The 22,670-nt window shown below is 36.3% G+C and overlaps 1 protein-coding gene across 1 annotated transcript in view; it reads right to left on the bottom strand.

The window, feature by feature from the left end:
* DOCK2 (dedicator of cytokinesis 2) overlaps positions 1-22,670 on the bottom strand; it is a 203,530-nt gene that overhangs the window by 166,176 nt on the left and 14,684 nt on the right. The window contains exons 11-23 of the mRNA XM_072873065.1: positions 22,090-22,165; positions 21,017-21,093; positions 20,526-20,651; positions 19,536-19,660; positions 17,325-17,423; positions 15,734-15,806; positions 15,555-15,658; positions 12,979-13,162; positions 12,779-12,876; positions 11,336-11,425; positions 10,980-11,080; positions 8,108-8,242; positions 4,015-4,123 (exon numbers count right to left, since the gene is read on the bottom strand). Coding sequence (XP_072729166.1) covers positions 4,015-4,123; positions 8,108-8,242; positions 10,980-11,080; positions 11,336-11,425; positions 12,779-12,876; positions 12,979-13,162; positions 15,555-15,658; positions 15,734-15,806; positions 17,325-17,423; positions 19,536-19,660; positions 20,526-20,651; positions 21,017-21,093; positions 22,090-22,165 — 1,397 coding nt within the window. The remainder of the gene's footprint in view (positions 1-4,014; positions 4,124-8,107; positions 8,243-10,979; positions 11,081-11,335; positions 11,426-12,778; positions 12,877-12,978; positions 13,163-15,554; positions 15,659-15,733; positions 15,807-17,324; positions 17,424-19,535; positions 19,661-20,525; positions 20,652-21,016; positions 21,094-22,089; positions 22,166-22,670) is intronic.

Raw genomic sequence — 22,670 nt, 5'->3', positions numbered from 1 at the left:
TAGGAAGTAAGATATCACTTAGAAGATAAAGTTAAATTGAAACAATAAAGTGCTTCTGGCACTGACTAGGCTGTTTCATATGACACATAATTTTATAAACAATCTTTTCCTGACTGAATTAATATTCCACACAAGTCTGAGTATGATTGCTATCAGTAAAAATGACTGGGAAATTGCTACTGACTAAAATATTGAGTTCCAAGTTTAAAAAAAAAAAAATCATTAGCAGAGACCAACAGACATTTCAGGTTTCAAAATAATTCTTTAAATCTTCTAAAGCTAAACCTTATAGGTATTTGGACAACCAACGGTGAAATAAGAGTTAAGAATTCACATTCTGAGGCTCTGCAAACTAGTTCATTTTAAGTTTCAATATCCTGAGAAACCAAATTAACTTTCTTCAGGGCTCCTAAAACTTTCTTCTCTGATAGCTTCAGTGTAATCCATTTGGACTCATTCAATTGATCCTACCAATCTATAGAAACATAAAGTTTGGAAAAGACCTCTAGGATCACCTAGTCCAACTGTCAACCCAACACCTCCATGCCTACTAAACCATGTCCTGAAGTGCCACATCTACTACATTTCTTGAACTCCTCCATGGATGGTGACTCTACCACCTCTCTGGGCAGCCTGTTCCAATGCTTGATAACCCTTTCAGTAAATAAGTTTTTCCTAATATCCAATCTACACCTCCCCTGGTGCAACTTGAGGCCATTTCCTCTTGTCCTATCACTCATTACTTGGGAGAAGAGACTGACACCCACCTCACTACAACCTCTTTTCAGGCAGTTGTAGAGAGAGACAAGGTCTCCCCCTCAGCCTCCTTTTCTCCAGGCTAAACAATCCCAGTTCCCTCAGCCGCTCCTCATAAGACTTGTTCTCCAGACCTTTTGCCAGCTTCATTGTCCTTCTCTGGATACGCTCCAGCATTTCAATGTCCTTCTTGTACTGAGGGGCCCAAAACTGAACACAGTATTTGAGGTGCGGCCTCACCAGTGCTGAGTACAGGGGCACGATCACTTCCCTACTCCTGCTGGCCACACTATTCCTGATACAAGCCAGGAAGCTGTTGGCTTTCTTGGCCACCTGGGCACACTGCCAGCTCACATTCAGCCAGCTGTCAACCAACACTCCTAGGACTTTTCCCACTCGGCAGTTTTCCAGCCACTCTTTCCGAAGCCTGTAGCGTGGCATGGGGTTGTGACTCAAGTGCAGGACCTGACACTTGGCCTTGTTGAATCTCATACAGTTGGCCTTGGCCCATCGATCCAGCCTGTCCAGATCCCTCTGCAGAGCTTCCTACCCTCGAGTAGATCGACACTGCCGCCCAATTTGGTGTCGTCTGCAAACTTACTGAGGGTGCACTCAATCCCCTCATCCAGACCATTGATAAAGATATTAAACAAGACTGGCCCCAAAACTGAGCCCTGGTGAACACCACTATATTCCACTTCAACTCATATCAATGATAATTTCAAATGTGGCTGTTTCAATGTAAGGCTGTTTTGATAGTCTGATTATTTGTCTATTTTCCCAATAGGTTCTGTGAACTTTCCTCACTGGGTATGCAAGGTATAACACCTTTGGAGTCCTGTGTGTAATATATCTGAATAGCCACCTGTCCCTTACCCTGCAAAGTTAACTTTATACTACTACAACATCTATCACTGTCATCCCAAAACTTAATATGGGAGCTAGGGGGAGGGAAATCAGTGTTGCTTTTAGGCAGACAGGCAGACTTACAATTTTATTTCTATCCCTTTCTGCCCCATCTCACCCAATGCAGAAGTTATCTCCATTTTTCTGGCCTGTTATGGACAACTTATATCCGCCTACCAGAGCAGGAGTCTCAAGTATCATAATAGAATTCTCCTCCAAATAGCCACAGAAAAATATATTGTCCATTGTGAAAGCTACTATGACTGACATGCTTATGGAGTTTATGATGGAGTGGTTTCTTTTAAAATTCTATCTTCCCTCCCCCCAGTAAACTTCTTTCCAGCCACAGGAACTAAACTACAGTGAGACACTTCTCAGTCCATGCCTCTCCTACTGGAATTTTATAACTTTAATGCAGTAGTTTTGATTTACTGTATGTAAAGCAACCTCTTGGTAAGTTTCTTCCAGAAACACATCTGTATAAGTTATCAGTAGTGGGGACAACAGCAAAGTTATGATATAAACCAGTATCTCAGACCTGCCATGAAATATTTCAGCTAAAAAGAAAACTTATAGTAGCTGGTGCAGACTTAGATACTTAAAAGCCCACTACTGCTTCATGGTTATGAATAAATATGATCCATTTTTCACAACTGACAGCACTTATTAGAAAACCAAAATATTCATTTTTAAGATGGTATTGAGCAAAGCATAACTGTTAAATAGCTAGTCTATCTTTAAAACATGTTTACATGCTCATTAAAATTAGCAGAGACATCTTTTGTTTAGTCCTTCTAAGAGATGTTCAGTTATATTCTCAAGGTTCTGGTATTTCTTAAGAGCATCGGCAAAGATATAGTATATTTTTGCTAAACAGGTGTAATATTAAGAACTAGCATTAAATATGGAAATACAGGAATCACGGTAAGCACAATCAACATTCATTAGTACATTCAATGCCATACTGCCATTAGTGTTACAATACCACCTGTTTTCAAACACACCCATCCCCCATTTCAGGGTGAGCATTGCCACTTGCAAACCCAGTAATGTGTCCCAGCAACAGTTAAGCAAGCAAAACAGTCTTCTACAACTATTTCTTGTCACTCTCAAGAAGAAACTACCCTGCTCATTAGAGGAAACACAGATGGACAATCCCACACAACCATTTTGAGATTAAGGCAGGGAGGCATGCAGTGACATGACGTGCCTCTCCTGAAGAGCATAAAAGCCTCCAAGATCTATTTGTTAATTAACATATTAATACAGTACAAGTACCACAAGAACAAACATTATTATATAAACTATCTCTTTCAGCACTGCTTTATAGTAAAGGCTTTTTTTCTTCTTCCAAAGTTTCTCCTGCTTCTGATGCAGTGTCTTTCAAATGTATAAACTATTCCCAGGAAGGCCTCTACAGAATTGTCAAACAACAACAGAGAGTATCTGAATGATTTTCAAATGCATTTAGAACATTATGATAATCATAGTATTACAGAATTAAAGTAGTATTTACTTTTTTAGCTCTTTTGCAGTTGCACATTAACACTCCATGCAGAGTGTCAGATAATACAAATCTCAAGATCAGCCACCTGAGGATTTATTCAAGACAGAGACTTTTTCACTGGCTTCCATTTCTAGTATAAGTCATAGCAAAAGGAAGCAAAACACAACGAGAGGAAAAGTCAAGCCCGATAAATATGAGTTCATAATAAAGAATGTATGAAGCATCAATATTGTAGTTGTCCAATAAAATCTTCTGCTTCCTACTTTATAGGAAGCCTTGATAGTTTTCTATTTCAATACAGAACTACATACCAATTATAATGATCTTAATAGCTCCTTCTTTTCTAGTTTCTTAAAACATCAGATTCCAAAGTGTTAGAATAACTAAGATTGATATGAATGGGAAACCTTGATCCTGTTTTCAGTTGTTTAAATAACGTACCTCCAAAAGGCTGATACTATAAAGTTTACTTTTTAAACTAAGATTGTGGAATCTCTGTTTAGCATTATTTGAAGAAACTCAAGAATTAAACATTCAGCTCCCACTGGAGGCTTCACTTCATTAGATTCCTTGAAAGATTCCAGCATCTGTGTTCTGGTTCTTTCACTCACTACATTCACAAAATTATATAAATGTATCTTATCCTGACTTTTTCAACCTAGGCTTCAAACTTTATTAGACAATTTGGTCTTCCAATAAAGGGGAGTTACAAGAGAGACACAAAGGATAAATTTCCTAAGAGTATCTTTTCCTCAATTTAGAAAGAAGAAAAACAAAACCAAATAGCTCACAAGCCAAAACCATATAAAAAACCAAAACCAACTTGTTTCCAAGCACACACCAACCTGCAACAAAATGGCAGTTTTATGTTGGCTTTTCATCAGATTGTTGATGGATTCAAAGAGTCTCCTCATAGATTCTTCAAATTCTGTTTGTTCTTTGCCTTCATATAATCTGTTGAGGGATGCATTGGGTTACCCTTTCAGAATCAGAAAGTTTCATAGTCCTAAATGTACCAGATTTAACCTTACCTTAAAAATATATTTCATAAGTTGATCCAATATTATGTACATAGATATTTCACCAATGGGTTATATCTGCTATTCACTGTATTGTGTAGAAATTCTTCAGCTTGAACACAACATAAGCATTTTCAATTTTTTTAAAAGCCCGTAAAGAATGACACCTCCAGGTTTGAGCTTATAAAAAAAGTAATTTCACTTTCAAAGTGACTTATATGCAAAAAAAAAAATTTTGTGGGTTTTTTCCCCACTACAACTGAGCTACTCTAGGATATTTTTCACATATTATCACTGTTTCTTCCTTCTGCTGTTATTGCCACTTTTTCAAATGGCTATTTTTACTGTACCCATTAACCATTCTGCTTTTTGAACAAAGTCTCTACTTGATGCTTAAAAGTTTAAAAGTGCATTTAAATTAAGCTCACTCCATTATTTCTTCATTCCCTGTCATAAAGTTTGAATCTTTCAGATTCTCTCTCCTGTAGTGTTCATACTAGCTATTAATACTAAATAGTGCTTATATAAACAGTAAAAAACACTGGTGACATGTTCAATTAGTTAGCTGAAACAGCTGTCAAAAGTTAAAGAAAAACAAGCTAAGAAAATAGCCAAGGTGACAAAAGAAGCCTGAAATTTGTGTAGGATACCGTGAACTAAATGCTGCGCCTCCAATGTACTGCCTTCTCTATTAGAAGAGAAAAATCCCTCTTTTTAAAGTCATGTATTCCAGTGTCACATGCTTTTCTTTTAAACTTGAAACTTAAGTCCTTAAGAGAACTAAAGGCAAATTAAGAGCTTTTGTCTACAGCAAGGAAAAATCAAAACTGCTATTCATACAGTGACTGGCAAGAAGCTTTGAGGAAAGGAAAACAGAGAGGTACACTATTCAGGCCCATGGCTTCTGCACTGTTTAGGTCAATGCTTGTCGATAAGATTTAAGACTTGTTATTAGAAAGGAACCCCAAGATCCAAAATATTATTGGGAGAGGAAAAAAAACCTATATATACATGTATACAACATACATGATGCATACTACTTCAGATACATCCCTACTGAGGTGCGATAGCTGTATAAAAAACACATACCAGAAAAACTTAGATGCGAAAGGCATCTTGAAAGAAATAAGTTTTAGTACAAGCACACTTATGTAGAAGAGTCATCTTATTTATTATCAAGTGGTATTTTAGGAGCTTGAGTTTTGCTTAAATGATTTAATTTATTTTAACATACTGGAGATTGTGGCATGTGGGGACTATTTAAAATTATTTTTCAGTGGGAATGAAGTACATTGTAAGTTGTAACAATGTGACTGCCTCAGTCTAAGTGTTTATTAAAGTTACTTGGCTAATGCACTGATACAGATTCTATTGGCTACACAACATTGCTGCAAAAGTTTCTTAAATCTATTTTTTTAATGCAAGTGGAAATTTGAAGCTTTCTTGACTAAAACTGTGGGGCAAAGAGAGAGGCAGAAGCACCACACAACATGTATTAAACATGCTTTTCAAATTTACACCAGGACTAATTTAAGCCAGGTAGAATGATAATCCTATTTCCTGACTCATCATCTAGCTTAGACACAATTTAGACACAATTTTCTGTTAAATTTCAGCTAAAATCACTTGTTCTGAAAGCAAATTTTAAAATATGACTAATTATTTGCTTGGAAACAACTCCATCACAACAGTGCACATGAATTTCACCACCAAAAATAACCTTAGGCCAATGAAAGGAGAAAAGCAAACATTTCATGTTTTCAGAGTCTGTATTATGTAAACCTTTGGCTAATATACATGACCTTTCTACAAAACATAGTCACTGAACAAACAGCTGCAAGACATAACCTTAGTTCAGCTGACTGGAGTAAAAAAAAATTTGCTTTCATTACATCTCTATAGCTTCAACAGGACTGAATGCAAATTAAAGTAGAACTTGGTTATCTTCAACATATCTGCCTGACAATGAGATTAAAAAAGTCTCCCATTTTATGTCTAACATTAGAAGTCATTATTCATCTCTTCCCTACACAATTTTGACTTTGTAATGTCTCTTACCTTTCAACAAGGCATCTTAGTTTCTTAAGCCGCCCATCAAATTAATGAGAGAATGATCTAAAGATCTGTCTCAGCTCTATTACTTCAAAATATTTGTCTCCAAGGCGGCTAATCTCAACCCTTGAAATTGAAGTACTTTAATCATAAATCCTAACTTTTCTCATGGGAAGAAAATAGATTTTTTCCATTTTTTCTTCTTTTTCATGACCAGTCTGGCAGTAGTAAATTGACTGCATAAAGTTAGATCACAACAGCTATAGATGGATGTACAATATCAGGTGATACTATTGACTGGTTATTTTTGCTAGAGGCTACCGTTTGCAAGAGCTATTACTGCCTATAATAATAATTGTCGAACTGAATTTAGAGTTTCAGACTTCCAGTTAAGACATTTATAGGGAAAACTAAAAGGAGTAGATAAGTATAGCTAACCACTTGAATATGCAACATGTTGCAATAACCTAGTTTACCCCTGTCTGCAATAACCTAGACTGCCCAATGTACAGTTTTTGCTGCCAGCTAATACTAGGGATTAAAACGGAGACCAAATTTCTCCCTGCAACAAAACCCTCCCTCTGACCTTCATCCATACAAGAAATTTTCCATAATCCTCTACACAATGCTTCCTTCCTCAAAACTCTAAAAGTCCCCTTTTGCCATGACACTTATTAAAAAAAATTAAAATAAAGTTTTTGAACTACCACCTATATTCCATTCTCATGAGCACCATCTGCTTCCTTATACAGCTTTTCACCTTGTTTATCTGTATCACCTATAAATAGTAAGTTCCTAGAGACAAGAATATTTCTAAGGGACTGTCTACCAGCAGCAAATAACTTCTGAATCTACTCCTACTTCAACCAAAATTTTATAACTCATCAAATATACTTAATTTTATAAAACCATAAACCTACGTAGATTTTTTTTAAAAAACGGGCAGTGGAATAACAAAGAAAAATTGTATTAGAGCTCCCACTGAGCAAAAGACAGATAAAGGAGAACACCTTCCTGTTCTGTTGACTGCCAACCACAAACATAACATCCAACCACTTTGTCTACCTATAGTCCTGAGTTTGCCACTGCATATATTCTGCCACTGCATACCTTCAGTCACGTAGCAGAGGGACAACAGAACACGTGTTAGGGGGAAACCAGATACAGATAAATGGAAAAGGATGAAGCAGAAGAGAAGAGAGGAAACAGAGGATGTGGATGGGATCTGTGGGATATGGTGAGAGTCCTTAAGGGCTAGGGGAAGAAGTGGGGGACACAGTTACCATAGTGCAGTTTTTCTCCTTGCAGTTTTCATCTCCTTTTTCCTTAAACCTGAATACCGCTTATAAATATTACGCCTCGTCTGTTTGGCTGAGCTATACATATCTAGTCCATTGAGTCTTCCCTATAAATTCCTTAACTGGAAATCTGAAACTCTAAATTCATTTGGACAATAATTACTGAAAATTACATTGTTCTATGCACAGTCTGGGCTGCTGAACACCACAATCTCAAGGACAAGCACCCAGCTTCAAGCCATCTGTCAGAATGTTTGGCCATCCATTGGTCTTAGGCCAAGCCACCTGACGCAAAGAATAATCACCCTTTGAAATCGGCTGCTATTACTAAATACATCTCTGGAACTTACATTGTGAATCAGAAAGCAGATTTTTGAAGATTCCCTCTCCAAAAAATATCTCAGCAATGTCTGTATTTTAGGCCAGTTGCCAGCTTCTATGTTTTATTTGTTTATTTGTAAAAACAAAAGATACAGTTCTGTTCTGGAATCAATTTTTTCTGTTTCTCAGGTCTACTTCTATTTCTGACACTGGACTGCTAGTTAAATGGCAATAGCCTGGGTACTTACTGTGAAAATAATGTCCTTGATCTAACAATAAACTTGAAAACATATTCCAGTGCTTTCAGAGTTCTTAGGATAGGTTCGCATTGCTCCCCTCGGCTGGAGGTATCCAGGTAAGTCTTCAGAACAGTCATTAATTTCCTGAAGTTAAAAAACATTTTTAAAAGAATATTTAAAAAAAAAAAAAAAATTAACTTCTCTAACTTCCTTGGCTACTCTAAATAAATGTTTATGCTTAGTCAAGCACACACAACAAAATGTACTGCATGTATTTTTGTGTTTATGTTCCACAAATTCTATCAGCATAAACAAATGAGGAGCAAATTCTTAACTGTGCAAGCAAGAAAGCAATCTGAAATTTCAAAAGAGCAGCATAACTTTACACAATCCTGGAAGCAATTTTACAGAAGTTTAATATACATGCACAAGGTACACAAAACGTTACTTCTGCCTACCTACATTAAGCAATGATTAAACACTACTACATGCTCTAAATTAACTACATGTAAATAGTACAGTATTTTGGTACACAGCAATGTCTTGTATCCAAAGGCAATTTTTTGCTAAACATACAACCTGCTAACAAAGTGAAAAAGCTCATCTAAAAACAAGTCCCTTTATTTACAGTTACAGTTTCATCTTAAACAATTAAACTAATATTAATGATGTAAACTTGATCTTAATGTAGCCATAAGAACTAAAATAAGGGAGGTTGGGTTTTTTTCTTACATCACTATAAAAACAGAAGCCTACTATCCCCTACACTAAACAAACAAAAAAACCCCAAGCAACCAGAACAAAACAAGAAAAACCAAACTAGCACTTGCACACTGATGAAACTTAACAGTTCACCAACTGGACTGATGAAACATTAGTAAGTGATCACTATGATATTTGGAACATACTCGCATGCAAATAATAGCTTCAAGAACTGCTCTCTACTGCACAGAATATATATATGTACAGATATATATGTGTGTGCATGTGTATATATATCTCTGTCTAGCTGTGTAACTAATAGACACACCCTCAGCCTAACTGCACTAGCCTAACTCACATTTCAGGACCAAAATACCAGGCTTTTTCAGCCTCTCAGCCTTCTGGGCACTACATCCATTGTGCGTTTCCTTTTACTCCTTTCTATAGCTTCTTTGAATTCACAGCTTTGTACTGAGTTGGAACAAAGTTTATTCAACTTGTATGCAGGGGCAGTCCACTCAAGGTCCCTCAACTGTCAATGTTAAGTCCTCTCCGAACTCTGTAAAAGCTAGGTACAAATGAATGACTAAATAGGAACTGAATAAATATCTAACAGTTTGGCCAAAATACTATATCATAATATGGTCATAATATGTCTGGGACACAGTATCTCCTTCCTAACTATGAGTTAGGCCACATACAGTTATTTATTTCATACATGATTCTTGAAACAGAGTGCATCTTCCATGATGTGCATGGAACCAACGATGCCAAGAAAACTCATGATCTGGGAAACAATCAAACATTATTTTGCCTCTGCCATTTTAAATCATCAGAAACTCCCAATCAGGTAAGTGTTAGAAATATTTTAAGCAAACACGGCTGTCCTGAGAAGTTCCGTACCCAACCTTCTCTTCTTTCACAATAATATAAAGCATTAAATTACATGTGCTTATTACATATGGAGTGAAAGAGGATTAAAGAAGAGCATGTAGCTTGTGCTTGAGCTTTCTGAGCCCACTAATATTAACTTCAACTTTCCTAGAGTGTGAGAAAGGATTGGTTGTGCACTAGTACCTTTCAATTCTAGCAAACTCATGTTCTAATGCACAATCTGCGTGACATTTCCTGTTGAGTTGGAATTGATGCAAATTCAGCACAGTACACTACAAGATATCCTCAACTATTCCAAACCTTCAGCTAAGATCTTCCATCCATTATTCATATCCCAAATTAAAGTTCCGCTTCAATCTGCCACCTCATTAAGCTGCCAGAACAAGACTTCAGGTAGATGAAAAAAATACATCTATCCTGTTACAGCACTTTCTCAAGATCAGCACTAACTGAAGATGTTATCTTTCTTCATAATTCAAAGTGATTTTATCCTACCATCATCTGCAAAAACTTTTTTAAATACAGAAGGAATCCAGTATTAAATTTACTGTATAACATGTCTCCACAGCTTTTATTCTCTTCTATGACTCCATGTCTTCCCATCTGGGAATTATCGGGAAGCTCAAAAAAAAAAAAAACCAAACCCAAAAACCCAAACTCCAAACAACCAAAAAACCAAAAGTGTCTGTCCACCTGCCCAATGGCATGACCGTGTAACAAATACTAATACTCCAGTTCACAGACCACGTAACAAATAGCAAAATTCCAGTTCACTACACTGAAAACCTTGTGGTGTCCTGGTGCAATATCAGACTGTGAACTGCATATAATGACTTGACAGCTCCCAAACCATTTTTTCCCCCTTGAGTTCATTTACTGTAGAAGAATACGTGAAAATCTGTGTTAATTGGTTAAGGACATCCTCAAGTCCTCACTTAGAGCATTTCAGGTTAAGGCCAGGACTGAAAAGGGAAAGGCTTTACAGCTAAATATCTTTTGACAAATTTGACAGGATGCAGGTGAAGTGCTCAGACACAGCAAAATCCAGACAAGAGAAAAATGAATGCCAGAATTATTTAACCCCAAATCAATTATTATTTGTCAATTAACTCTACTTATAATCATATGTGTTTCTCACAGGCAGGTGTGTTTCCAGATAAGCAAACAGCAGCGTCAAAACAACAGTCATCATTAATTACATCAGAAAAGTCACAAACAGGATATCCTTTCTTTAATGTGATGGTGGAGGTTTAGAAAAAAGAAAAAGAAGAGATAACAAACTTACTTGTATGCCAATGTTGCACTAAAATGCTGTTGGATATACGCTTCCAAAACAGTGTTAAAATGTTGAAACTTACGGTCTGCAATGAGTCCTATGATATATATCTAAACAGACATGCACATAATTAGCATTTTTCATAAAGTCACATTTTAAATTTAAATATTAGTCTTCTGAAATATTTTTGATACTCCACTATTTAAGAGTTTTTAAAGAAATTTGCTTTTCAGTCAAATAGTTATATTCCATCTGTTCTGTAGAGATTTTAAAACTAATTCCCTGAAATAAACAACTTGATAGCTCATTCAAAATTCTAGCATTCCTGACTTTGACAAATAAAATCCTTCGATGCTGATTCTTACCAGTGCATCAAAGACAAGGATGTCATACTCATTACTGTGGGAATGTTCCATCATGATGTTAAACAGGGCATCCAGTGTATCTTGGAGAAACTATACAACAACATGAAATGACAAATTAGCAACCAATTCAACTTGAAAAATCTCACAAGTCAGTTTTCAGGTAGTAGACTTGGTTTCCCTCAAGTTAGAATTTTAAAGGCCTTCACTGAAACATCACTTAAATCCAGAAAACACTTCTGAGGATTTACGCTCTGGTTTCTTTAATTTTAAGAACCTACATCCTCAGACACGTGAACAATCAATAATACACGTTTAGCTCAAAGCTTAAGGAAAAGCTAAAAATATTATATCAACAACATGAATATCTAAAACTGCATTCCTAGTTCCTTAGTGATACAGATTAATAGTTGCTATTTTCACATACACACGATGACTAAAAACACACTTCATACTTCTGTGGTCTGATTCAAAGCCCACTTTAAATTGAAGGAAAGCAGTCCAGTGACTTGGGAACCAAATCTTTGTTTGGTTAAATTTTTTTTTTTTTTTAATTTTTTTAAAGTTCTCTTTCCTCCTTCTCTCAAGAGAAGCATCTAATGGTTATATTTAAAGAGTAACACAGATATAATAGACTCCTAATCTGAATGCTGGAGTCTGCCACTTTTGAAAATATTAGCAACTTTTTATTCATATTATACTCATTAAATTAACAAAGCACTTCACTGGATACATAATATACTTTTTTTTTTAAATATCAACACGTAAATTAATATGAAGAACTGTAAAGAAAGCAGGAGGAATCATCTGTAATGTTTCAGATAGACAAAAGTAAACAGTTGAACAGAGATTGTGGAAAACATTTTACTGTTAATGCCTTCATATCCTATCAAGTTTTTAAAATAAAATTTTCTGTGCATGCTCAAAATTAAAGCTTATTTGTGGCACCTGATCAAAGCAGCAATGACTCCAAATAATACTCTTGGTATTGAATTCTCCATTCACGCACAAAATTTCCAGCAAAATAAAACAATAGAAAGTAGAAAAGGATCCTAATAAATTAGTTACCAGTGAAAGCAGGGAAATTCAACCAGTAATCTTGAAAATCTCCACAGCCTAACAGTAGCCAATACCAGAGATGTTTGGGAGTAACAAGTAGAAAGAAATGGCTAACACTATGAAGAATCCTGTCCAGGTGCTTGCTTCCTTGCTCCCTCTAATGAAGGGCTTTGCTCACGTCTTTTGTAAACTATCGCTAACAAAGGCACTACACTGAATGACACTCATAAAAGAAAGCATAATTGACAGGCTTCTTTAAGTTCCTATGTTTACTGTAGCTGACCCTCCAGTTTTTTTCGTTTTGAAACTTCGTAGCATTTTTTTCTGACATGGTATGAAGGGACATGAAGAATAACTATTATTTAGAATAACTATATGAAGATATACCTTCACAACTTCCTCTCCATCCACAATCTTCAGTTTTTCCAGGTTCTCCTGAAGCAGCTCTGGCTTCATACGCCACTTCAAGAGACCTAGTAAGCCCACTAATAGAAAATAAATGGACAGACATTAAAATTTAAAGTATGATTTATCATTTGTGCAAACATCATCTTTCTAAAACTTCTAGCTGTTTAGAAGATACATACCATTCTGAGTTAACTTTGTAGAACAAACAAGAGTCGAAATATAAAATGCATCTCGTGAGCTTACTGAAAGCCCCCCTACAATACTTGAGTTCCTGACTATGGTTGCTCCTTTATTTTCTATGTGTTGACGCGTAGAAGGTAATGTCAAATAAGCACCAGCATCCTCCATTTTTTTACTGTCCCCCTGCAAAACAACATACCATTTATGACATATTTCACACCACTGGATTGAAAAGCAGACTTATTTTGTACTATGTACAAAAGTAAACAAAATCTATGTTCTATGGACTTAAATGCATGCACTAAAGGATAAAGAATACACAAGTCCCAGCGTGGCTTGTACAGGTAAACCAAGAATCAATGTTACTCAGCAAGAAAGGCTGCAATGAACATGCAGGGAAAATACTACACTGAAATTGTAAAGTTATGTGTTTTAAGGTGCAGTAAGGAATTATGAGGGGTGACATCACTGGCAGAGTAAAAGCAAGAGCAGATTTCTCATTAAAACGTCAATAGCTACCGAATACAATAGATCATTGAGCATCACCTTGAAGACTGCACAGGGGATCTAGACAACACCGTTACGATGTCTGCACACAATTTAGGAATAGAAAACGGGACTGAATAAGGAAAGAATAGCAGTACCATTTTGGTATGCCCATTATAACTTAATACTTGGACCTTTAACATAAAAGACCAGGACATGGTAAGGTTATATTTTAAATTAGACAATATGCTTCAGTGACTGACACAGATATCATGGAATTCATGCTTTTCAGTAGAACGAAAAGTACAAAACCAGAGAGCCAACAGGTATTTTTCCCTCCTCTATTTTATCAAATTGCATGCCGCAACCCTTGCAGATTTTTTTTCTGTCTCAACTTTTGATTCATACCCCAGACAGGAAAGCAGGTTTCAGACAAAGACAATAAAAATCATATTCCTAACAGATTACAGAATTTTTCTTTAACAAAACTACTCAAGAAAATTTCCCCAATGAGTTTATGAGCTCTGTCACTTAAGCCTACAACACCATGGCAGATCTGACTCAATTGCAGACCCTTAGTCTACAACTGGTCATAAACAAGGAGTTACAAAGACCATAATCTAGAATGATTTTCTCAAGTTCTGGGTTTGTATCTGATTCAATGACTGTAGGTGGTCAGTCTCTACTTCCTATCAAACAAGAAATAAGGTTGAAAATTGGCTATAAAGAGACCTAGACAGACAAAAGGCAAAATCCTTATGCAGCAAAACAGACTGCATTACTAACTTTTATGATTCCTAAAGCTTCCTAAATAATTACTTCTCAGAATTTCTGGAACCAGAAGAGAATCTTGACTTCCTCTTTCAGATGAGTTAGACAGACAATGGAGAAAGAGTTGAAATTTTCATCCAAAAGTCTCTCAAAAAGATTCAATGTCTGAAGGCAGTGAAAATAAAGTACACTGTTTAAACTTTGTGATTTTCAAATTACTTATTTTGAGGAGCCAGGTGTACAACTGTTTAAAACACTTACAGCTTACAATTACTGTGTATAATATTAGAATAGGCAAACATATGTCAAAAAAATCTGTCTATTTCTCCCAAACATAAACTAGGTCAACTCATTTTAGCATTTCTCATCTATGCTGTCACTTAAGGAAAAATTACCGGGTTGATGCAGGAATGAATAAGATGGAATTTCATAATCAACGTTAACCACACACTCATAAAATGTCATCATTATTTTCCTTCTGGTCTAAGTATTTACCAACAAAGAGAAGATAAATAACTATACACTGCTATTAATCGTCGTTGGACTACCTAAACGACTTGATTTAGATGTATCCATCTCACTTGCCATTAATGTTACAGTAAGCTAGTTTACTGAAAAGTGCACTAAGAAATACCTAAAGTAGAATTTCTTCTGCATTGGAAGTGATTTATGGTTCTTAGTTCCCACTAGACAGTATTCTCCAAGGGAAAACAAACCAGCAACAACAACAAAAAAAATCTTGAAACATCTGTTCCCTGCTTCAGTTCAAAGTCAAAAATGCTACCTGTGTCCAATCAGGGCTCAAGGCTAGCCAAAACTATTCTTCACACCCAAAATCAAATTCCTGAAACTTTCACTTTTGTATCTGAGTAGCTACACAGAGCAGTTTCAAACCACCAAATTCCCTCAGATTACATTCGCTGATTATTCATGTGACAAAGATTCTAAGTGAATCAAAACAACACTTTTCCCCGCTTCAGTGAGAATAATGGTACATATTCAGGTTCTGAGCTTTAGCATGACTTCCTCTATACTACAGAAGGCCAAAAGCACAAACTTCAGTAAAAATAGTAGGAAGAGTAACCATCTCTCATCATGCTTAGACAACATCTCTCTCTAACTAAAATTTAGAGAAACATTTACAGACCATGGAACAAGTTACATCATCTTTTGTTCACATGAAAACCATAATACTTATTTTTGATAGAATGATAAAATTAATCTAGCACTAAGAAAATAAACAATGCAGTCAAAGACAACAGTGTGAAAAAAGGTGCCTCATGGGGGAAAGAAAGCAAAAAAAAATCGGATCCAATACCTTTAGGACTAACAAATCATGGATGCCATCCTGAAGAGTTGTTCCATCCTCCTTCATTAGTCTTATGTAGGCCATTGCAAAATTCTTTTCTCCTTTATCTTTAGCTGCAAAGCAAAGTATTTTCTGTTGACTATCTATCAATGAATTAAAATTCACTAAAGTAAAAATTCCCTACTTACACTCTTGAGATGACCTGTGTCTGAACATGAAGCGCAGATGTATCCTTTGCATGTCTTCAATAGGAACCGCTACCTTTTGTAGGATCAGAAATAAATGAACAGAAATAATGAATAGAGTTATGGGGGCAGGAAAGGTGGTTTCACCTGTAATGAGCTCCTATTTTAGAATAAATAAGCACCACTTCTGCTGGCTCCATAATGCCTTTCACAGACCATTTAAAACTATGGAGCCTGATCACAGCAGCAGAAGTAGTGGGTGATAAGCAATTATCTGTTAGACTTTGCTCAAAGTCTAGCACCACTAAAGAAATGAAGCACCGAACCCAGTGAGTTAAAGCACGCAGGTGCTTGTACACTAGAAAATAAGTATACTGCAGTCTTATTACTTACCCTGTTAACCATACAGAATTATGCAACACCTCTGCACTAAGAGACTTACACATTTCACATACATAAATTAACGACCAATTTTATAAACAGGTGAAAGGTAAAAAGATTCTAGAGAAATAAATTAAGTATATTTTTGTGATTAAATTCCATTTCAAAGCCTTGAGTAGAATCCCAAGAATTTGTGACTGCTTTATTCTTAAAGTAGCATACCTACTTATAACAAATATGAAACAAAAAAGGCCAACTGCATAAGAAAAAGCACAAATCTTTATATTATCAAGTTTATTGTTTTAAAACTTTAAAGACTTGTACTCCTTTGCATTCATTCACAACTTCCCTTTACAATTCTTCCTACATAACACTCTTTCACATTAACTACACTTTTCAAAAGGATCTACTGTTAATCATTCTGTATAAAAGTCTGAATTACAGAATAATTTTTAAAAGAAAGTAGTATATATTAAGCAAAAACCAGAATGGGTCAATGTTTTCAAAACAACAAATAAGCTTCTGTTGCAAATCACACTTCCATTCCCTCCCTGTCCTGCCCAATCTCAGCAACGCACCTTAGTGCAATAATTGCAGGCTTGTCATACATACATGGCAGTATTGTTTTCAATAGCCGTCTTCAAAAAAAACCCATGCTTGCTAGCAAGCCTGAGATATGCTTTACAAGAACCACTTCTGGAAGCTTCTGGGCATTTTCCAATCAAAGACATTAAAGCTAGTTTAGGGAATTATTGGTGTGTCTCAAGACAATTTTTCTCTCTAAAATCATATCATCTTGGGGGGGCTTGGTTTTTTTGTTTTGTTTTTAGGGTTGTGGGTTTTGTGGTTTTTTTTTTGTTTGTTTGTTTTACAAATCATGCAATTGAAGCTCCTCATCTCCATTGTTTCACCACAATAGAACAAATGCAATATTTCATTTTTGATGAGCCATATTACACATAAGATTATCCAAGATGACTCATTTGTTTTGCTAAACAAAATCTTAACATAATTTTCTAGGCCAAATTTTAAGCCTCAGTATATGATATATAATCCTGTATCTCTAATAACCGATGTATGACTAAGGCTCCATCCTTCTAGCTGTATTCAGGACCAAGTTATTTTTTAGAAAAAGCTGATGTTGTGCAACTTTTCTGTGTGAACAACCAAGAAATGAAGACAAAAAAGCAAGTGAAAAGTATCTACACCATACCTTTAACGTTTCCATCCAACGTGGCTGTTTGACCTGATAGTAAAGAACTGACCTATATTCGCTCACGGGTTTGTCGCCTGCTCCCAAGCAAACAGCATTCTTACAAAAAGAAGGAAAGAAACAGTGCTTAGTGGCTCATTAATTTCTGTACTTTTTTAGGACGTGAGCAAAACCAAACAAAGAAGCAAGCCACCGAATGAGAGCCTCCCCCAGGAGTCCCGCCCCTGGCTGTGAGCAGCAGCTTTACCTCAGCATACCGCCAAGACCCACACGAGACTGAGGGACGATTGGCCACCTGGCGCGAGCCCCCACCCGCTTTACCCCTGTGAGGTGACACTCACTGAGATACAAAGCCATGGCAGCTGCAGTGCCCTAGGCCAGGCTAGCCCCGGGCTCCCCCAGGCTTCATTTCCTGCCCTCAGCCGCACAGCCACAGCACCTTCACAGCAGCAGCTGGGAGCCGGACTGGGCCAGCTCCGGCCAGGTAAGTGCACTGGACCGCACCTCTGCGTCCTCATAAAACCACCGTGGCGGTTGGCAGCAGTGCACAGGGCACAGCTGCTGCCTGTAAGGCACCAGGGCCCTGGCTCAGGCCTGGGAGCTGAGGCAAGCCTTTCCCCTGTTAACAGGCCCCACCGCTTGGGCCAGGCTGCCCCCAAGGCCCTGCGCAGCTCCAGCTTGGAGCCTTGGGAGACTGGAGACACTCCATGAAAGCTACAGGTTCAGGACCAGCATATATCGTGCAGCATGAAGACCTGTCTTGAACAAGCAATTTTGAATTTGGATATGGCATCATTCAAAATTAAATAATAATGAAAGCACTAGCAGACAGGATGCATTAATATGAAGATACTGCATTTTCCAAGCCTCCAAGCCTTCACATAATGAAAATAAACATTTTTGATAATTATACTGGACTAGCCATAGATTGCGTTTTACAGGGGTTACACAGCGGGCTCTAAGAAGAGCTGGGTGCTGAGCATGTATAGACTTGATTTCTCTTCTCAAACTGACGAACTTAAGTAACCAAGGCATCATCTCAATTAGTAGAAGAAACACACAAAGTAATGTGAAAGGATGCATCTGAGAAAGGATGCATCTGAGAAAGGATGCATCTGAGAAAGGATGCATCTGAGAAAGGATGCATCTGCAGAACTGAACGTCCATAATATTGGAATGCAAGATTTAATGCATTGCAATGGGTTATTTTTTTAAGGAATACTTTGGGAAATATATTTTAAGCATATTATCTGTGAACAGACAGAATAGAGGTTGCTGAAGTTGATTTCACAACAAAGTTAACTTCTGTACATGCAAGTCACATGGTTAGGTGTTTTCATATGTGGTTAGTTGTTTTCATATGTACAAGTAGTGTTTTGTAATCAGGGTTACAATTTGTTGTGTGGACCCTAAGCATTATGTGGGTTTAGGATTTTCTTCATTCAAGCTTTAAAGTTAAATTGTAGGTCAAGCCTTTAACTGTAGTTCATAAACATACTTCAGCAAGTCATGAACCACTATGAGTTACTCCATCTTTATTTTATCTCAAGAAGTGTCAAGATGATTTCACCCTCATGATCACAGTACTGATTCAGCGAACAGTATAAAGGTCAGAAAAGGAAAGGCCAAAAATCCCCCTGAATACTGAACTGGTGTTAAAAAGCCCTAAGGAAAAGACAAAAACTTCTCAAAATGGAAATAGACAAAGACACTGTAAATATTTATGTTGCATATGTACAGTGTCCACACTCCTCTGTTGTCACTAATTTAGTTGTTTGCCATGTACTTCATTCAACGGACAATGACATAGTCTTCCTGGCACAAATCAAGGGTTTGTTATGTAGCAGAAATGGTACTCCTAATATTTTTATGTACAAATTGCATTCCTCTGGGCATTTCCTCAAGAAAAGCCCTAGAGTAAGAAAATAGTAATTGTCAGAAACAGCGTTTGTTCCTTGGCACAGCTAAAATAGGTCATTCATTGTTATTTCTCATTACAGTTTTACACAAGACATTTATAGGACTTTAATAGATATGTCACTTTAAACATCATAAAACTTATCAGTCACAAGATGTCACAAGATGACACAAGCGAGGGAACTGCAAGTTTTTGCACAATGGTATTTTATAAAAATTTGTAAGATGTTTAAGGCTTACTTCTATAATGTAACTCATGTTTGTATGTCCATTATACAGAAAAAATAAACTTACTGGCATCACTTTTCCTTCTTCATCACAGACACACATTATCACTTCCACATTTCTCTGGGTTGTTTTATTGTATTTATCAAAATCTCCATACAGCAATGTAATATAAATGTCATTTCTTATATCTCCTAAAAAAGAAATGGAAAGTTTAAAAATCAATGAGAATGCTGTGCGAGCATAGGGTCAACTGAACTTCTCAAGAGTACCTCTTTTTCTGCAGTGGAACCGATAAAAATGTCTTATTTTCCATCTGAACTTAAATGTTCATCTCTGTCATTCTTAGCTAAGAAGATACTACGATGTGATGCGAAACGAACGAAACGGGAGTCCGCAAAGTGACTTTAAGCTATTCTCGTCCTGCACTGACACCTGCTGGTGAGGTTATGGATGATGCCATAACTGATTTTTCCCGAAATACACAGCTGCCTTTCTAGAGGGAGCTTCTTATTTTTTCCTGTGAACATATTAATGATTTCTTTTAAAAGAAGTACCGAGATTTGAATTGAAGGGTTGGGGGGGTGTTTGTTTTTTTTCAAAAAGGAGCACTGCAGACAGTGAGTGACTTTAACTGGGAAATATCATACCATAAATCCAAAAAAATCAAGATATTGTAAACTTATATGTTTATTATTACTAAAGGACAGTCATAAGTTACAATAAAAATAAGGTTAATTTAAAATTCAAGTAAGCATGCACCATAATCTACTTAGAAGATAAGAAAGCTATGTACAAGGAGTGGGGATTACCCCTCAGTCTTGATTTTATTTTTTCTGTTTAAGTACTAGAAAACACTTTCCAAGGTTTTCATTATTTTATATAAGCCTCTAATACTGGAACAAAACTTACCATGAAGAGTACATTCTAAAGAGCCTCTGAGTTACCCATTACAGAAGTAAGTAAATAAGGCTGCAGCTGATACTCGTTAACCTAGGGAACAAAAAATCCCTAGGGGAAAAAAAATCCATTCCTATTACAGAACAAAGCACCTCCTACCTGGCATGATTATTTCAGGAAATCCTAGCTTTCTAGCAACAACTGTGGTTCTGTCTACAAGATGTGGATAGTCCTTCCTAGTTTGAATCACATCTCCAACAAGCATTTTCACAGTTACCCAGAGACCTATCAACAGAAACAAAAAAGATTACATTTATGGTAAGGAAAAAAAAAAAATACAAAACACCCATAACAACTCTTTTCAGATGATTGCCTCTTCTACGCACCAAAATAGTGATAAGAACTCACATCCCCCACTTCCTTTAACTGAAAGTAAAAGCTCCATAATCCAAACTGTAGCTACTAATTTAAATAGCCTCCAAGATTCTGCAACACACTCATGATTCTTCACTTCCAGCTTCAGAGTTGACCCACCTCCATGGTGGTGCTACAGCTCTAACAAAAGCCTTTCTCTAAAATGTAAACAATATAAAATGAAGTTCCACAAAAATACCTTGTTACTTTACTTTAAAAAAAAAAAACTACTTTACCTTGTCCACCACTGTCTCCTTTTGATGCAGTGACTTTGCTTAGGAGACCATGTAAAAAGTCATTCTCTGCCACTACCCTGCAGGATAAAAAACAGTGTCTACCAGCAATTAAGTGCTAAATATACCAAACACCATTCAGAACATAGATGACAGACAGCCTTAGTTGTCTTTGCAGTACTTGACCTTATTATCATACGTTCTGTAGTTTCATTATCTCTCACTCTGAGTTGCAGATCACTCATATTAAACTTATGTGTACACTGACGTGAAAAAGATTAAATTGACAACTTTAGCAACAGCATTTTGTGACACTGTCAATACAAAAGCTTATCATTTTGTAGGAACACACAATGTGAATGCATTCACCAACATGCGAGTCCAGTCCACTTTCCCTGACAAACAGCCTGACGAATGAATGAGCTATGAATTTTTTTCAGTTACTTCTGAAATTAGGAACAAATTCTCAAACAACAAAGGTGCTGGATCAAATTGTAAACAAGTGAAATAATAAACCAGTGTGTCATACTTGGGTCTTTCAGAATAAAATTTAGTTTCCATAGTACGTAGCAGCAGTGCTATGTAGAATGTACAAACATGTTTCCAGTGAATACTGGCATCTATGCATTTGATCTGTATCACATTTTTAGGCAGCTGGTCTGGCATTTCTTTTGAAGATAGTTGCTGTGTGACAATTCAGCTACTTTTTAAGTGATATCCAATTTTTACTCAGATTTCTCTGAAATTCAGTCATATAAATTAGTAGTTTTCCGTACTTGTAAAACTTACTATCAAGTATGTATAACTTTTTAACTTGGGTTTTGTTAAATAGGACATGGTACCAGCTATCTGAAGGAGCACATTCATAGAAATATACATTCATTTAACGTGCTATGTAACCCTTGTCAAGTCTTAAATGCCTTTTAAAGTAATACTTAAATAATTAGCCCTATTACAACATAAAATTATTAAAAGGAAAAATCATTTTTTCTTGAAACGTTTCACAGATTTTTATAGCCAAAGACATACAGAAAAATTTTTGTGAGTATAAAAAAAAATATCTATGACTATCTTACGGATGAAAGGGAATGAAATGCTGCTTTTCTTCATCACTTTCAGCTTTTCCTTTTATGATATCTGTAATATCCATAACTAGAAAAGTAAAAGAAAAATCATCAAAACATATAATATCATTGCAAAATATCTCCTTATCTATGAATAATGCACATTAATGTTCTTGTGCCTCAAGGTAAATATAGATTTTTCACTAGCAAGCAGCATAGCCGAATAGGAGTAGATTTGTGGGGCAGAACATTTAGTGCAAAGTCCACACTACAAACATGACGTTGTGTAAAGGGAGAATTACTTCAGACTAGTTTTGGTCTAATCCTGTGAATACAGATATGAGTGCGTTAGTGGTGCTCTTGGTTCATAATTGTTGGGTTTATTTCATCTGCAAGAAATTTTGTTATACTCTGGTACTGTGCTTTTCTTTGCACTGTGTAGCAGTAGGTATGAATTATTAGGAAATTAAATTCTAAAGCACATTTCTGACCTGAACTAAAATGCTAATGTAGGTGCAGTCTTTATAGGCTTAAAAAATTAAATATGGAAGATAGTTGATGTGGTTGTTTTGTATTCTGACATGTCTTGGTAG

Source organism: Ciconia boyciana, chromosome 9 (assembly GCF_034638445.1).
Source record: "Ciconia boyciana chromosome 9, ASM3463844v1, whole genome shotgun sequence".
Taxonomy (NCBI): Eukaryota; Metazoa; Chordata; class Aves; order Ciconiiformes; family Ciconiidae; genus Ciconia; species Ciconia boyciana.
This window is presented reverse-complemented; position numbering and strand designations above follow the sequence as displayed.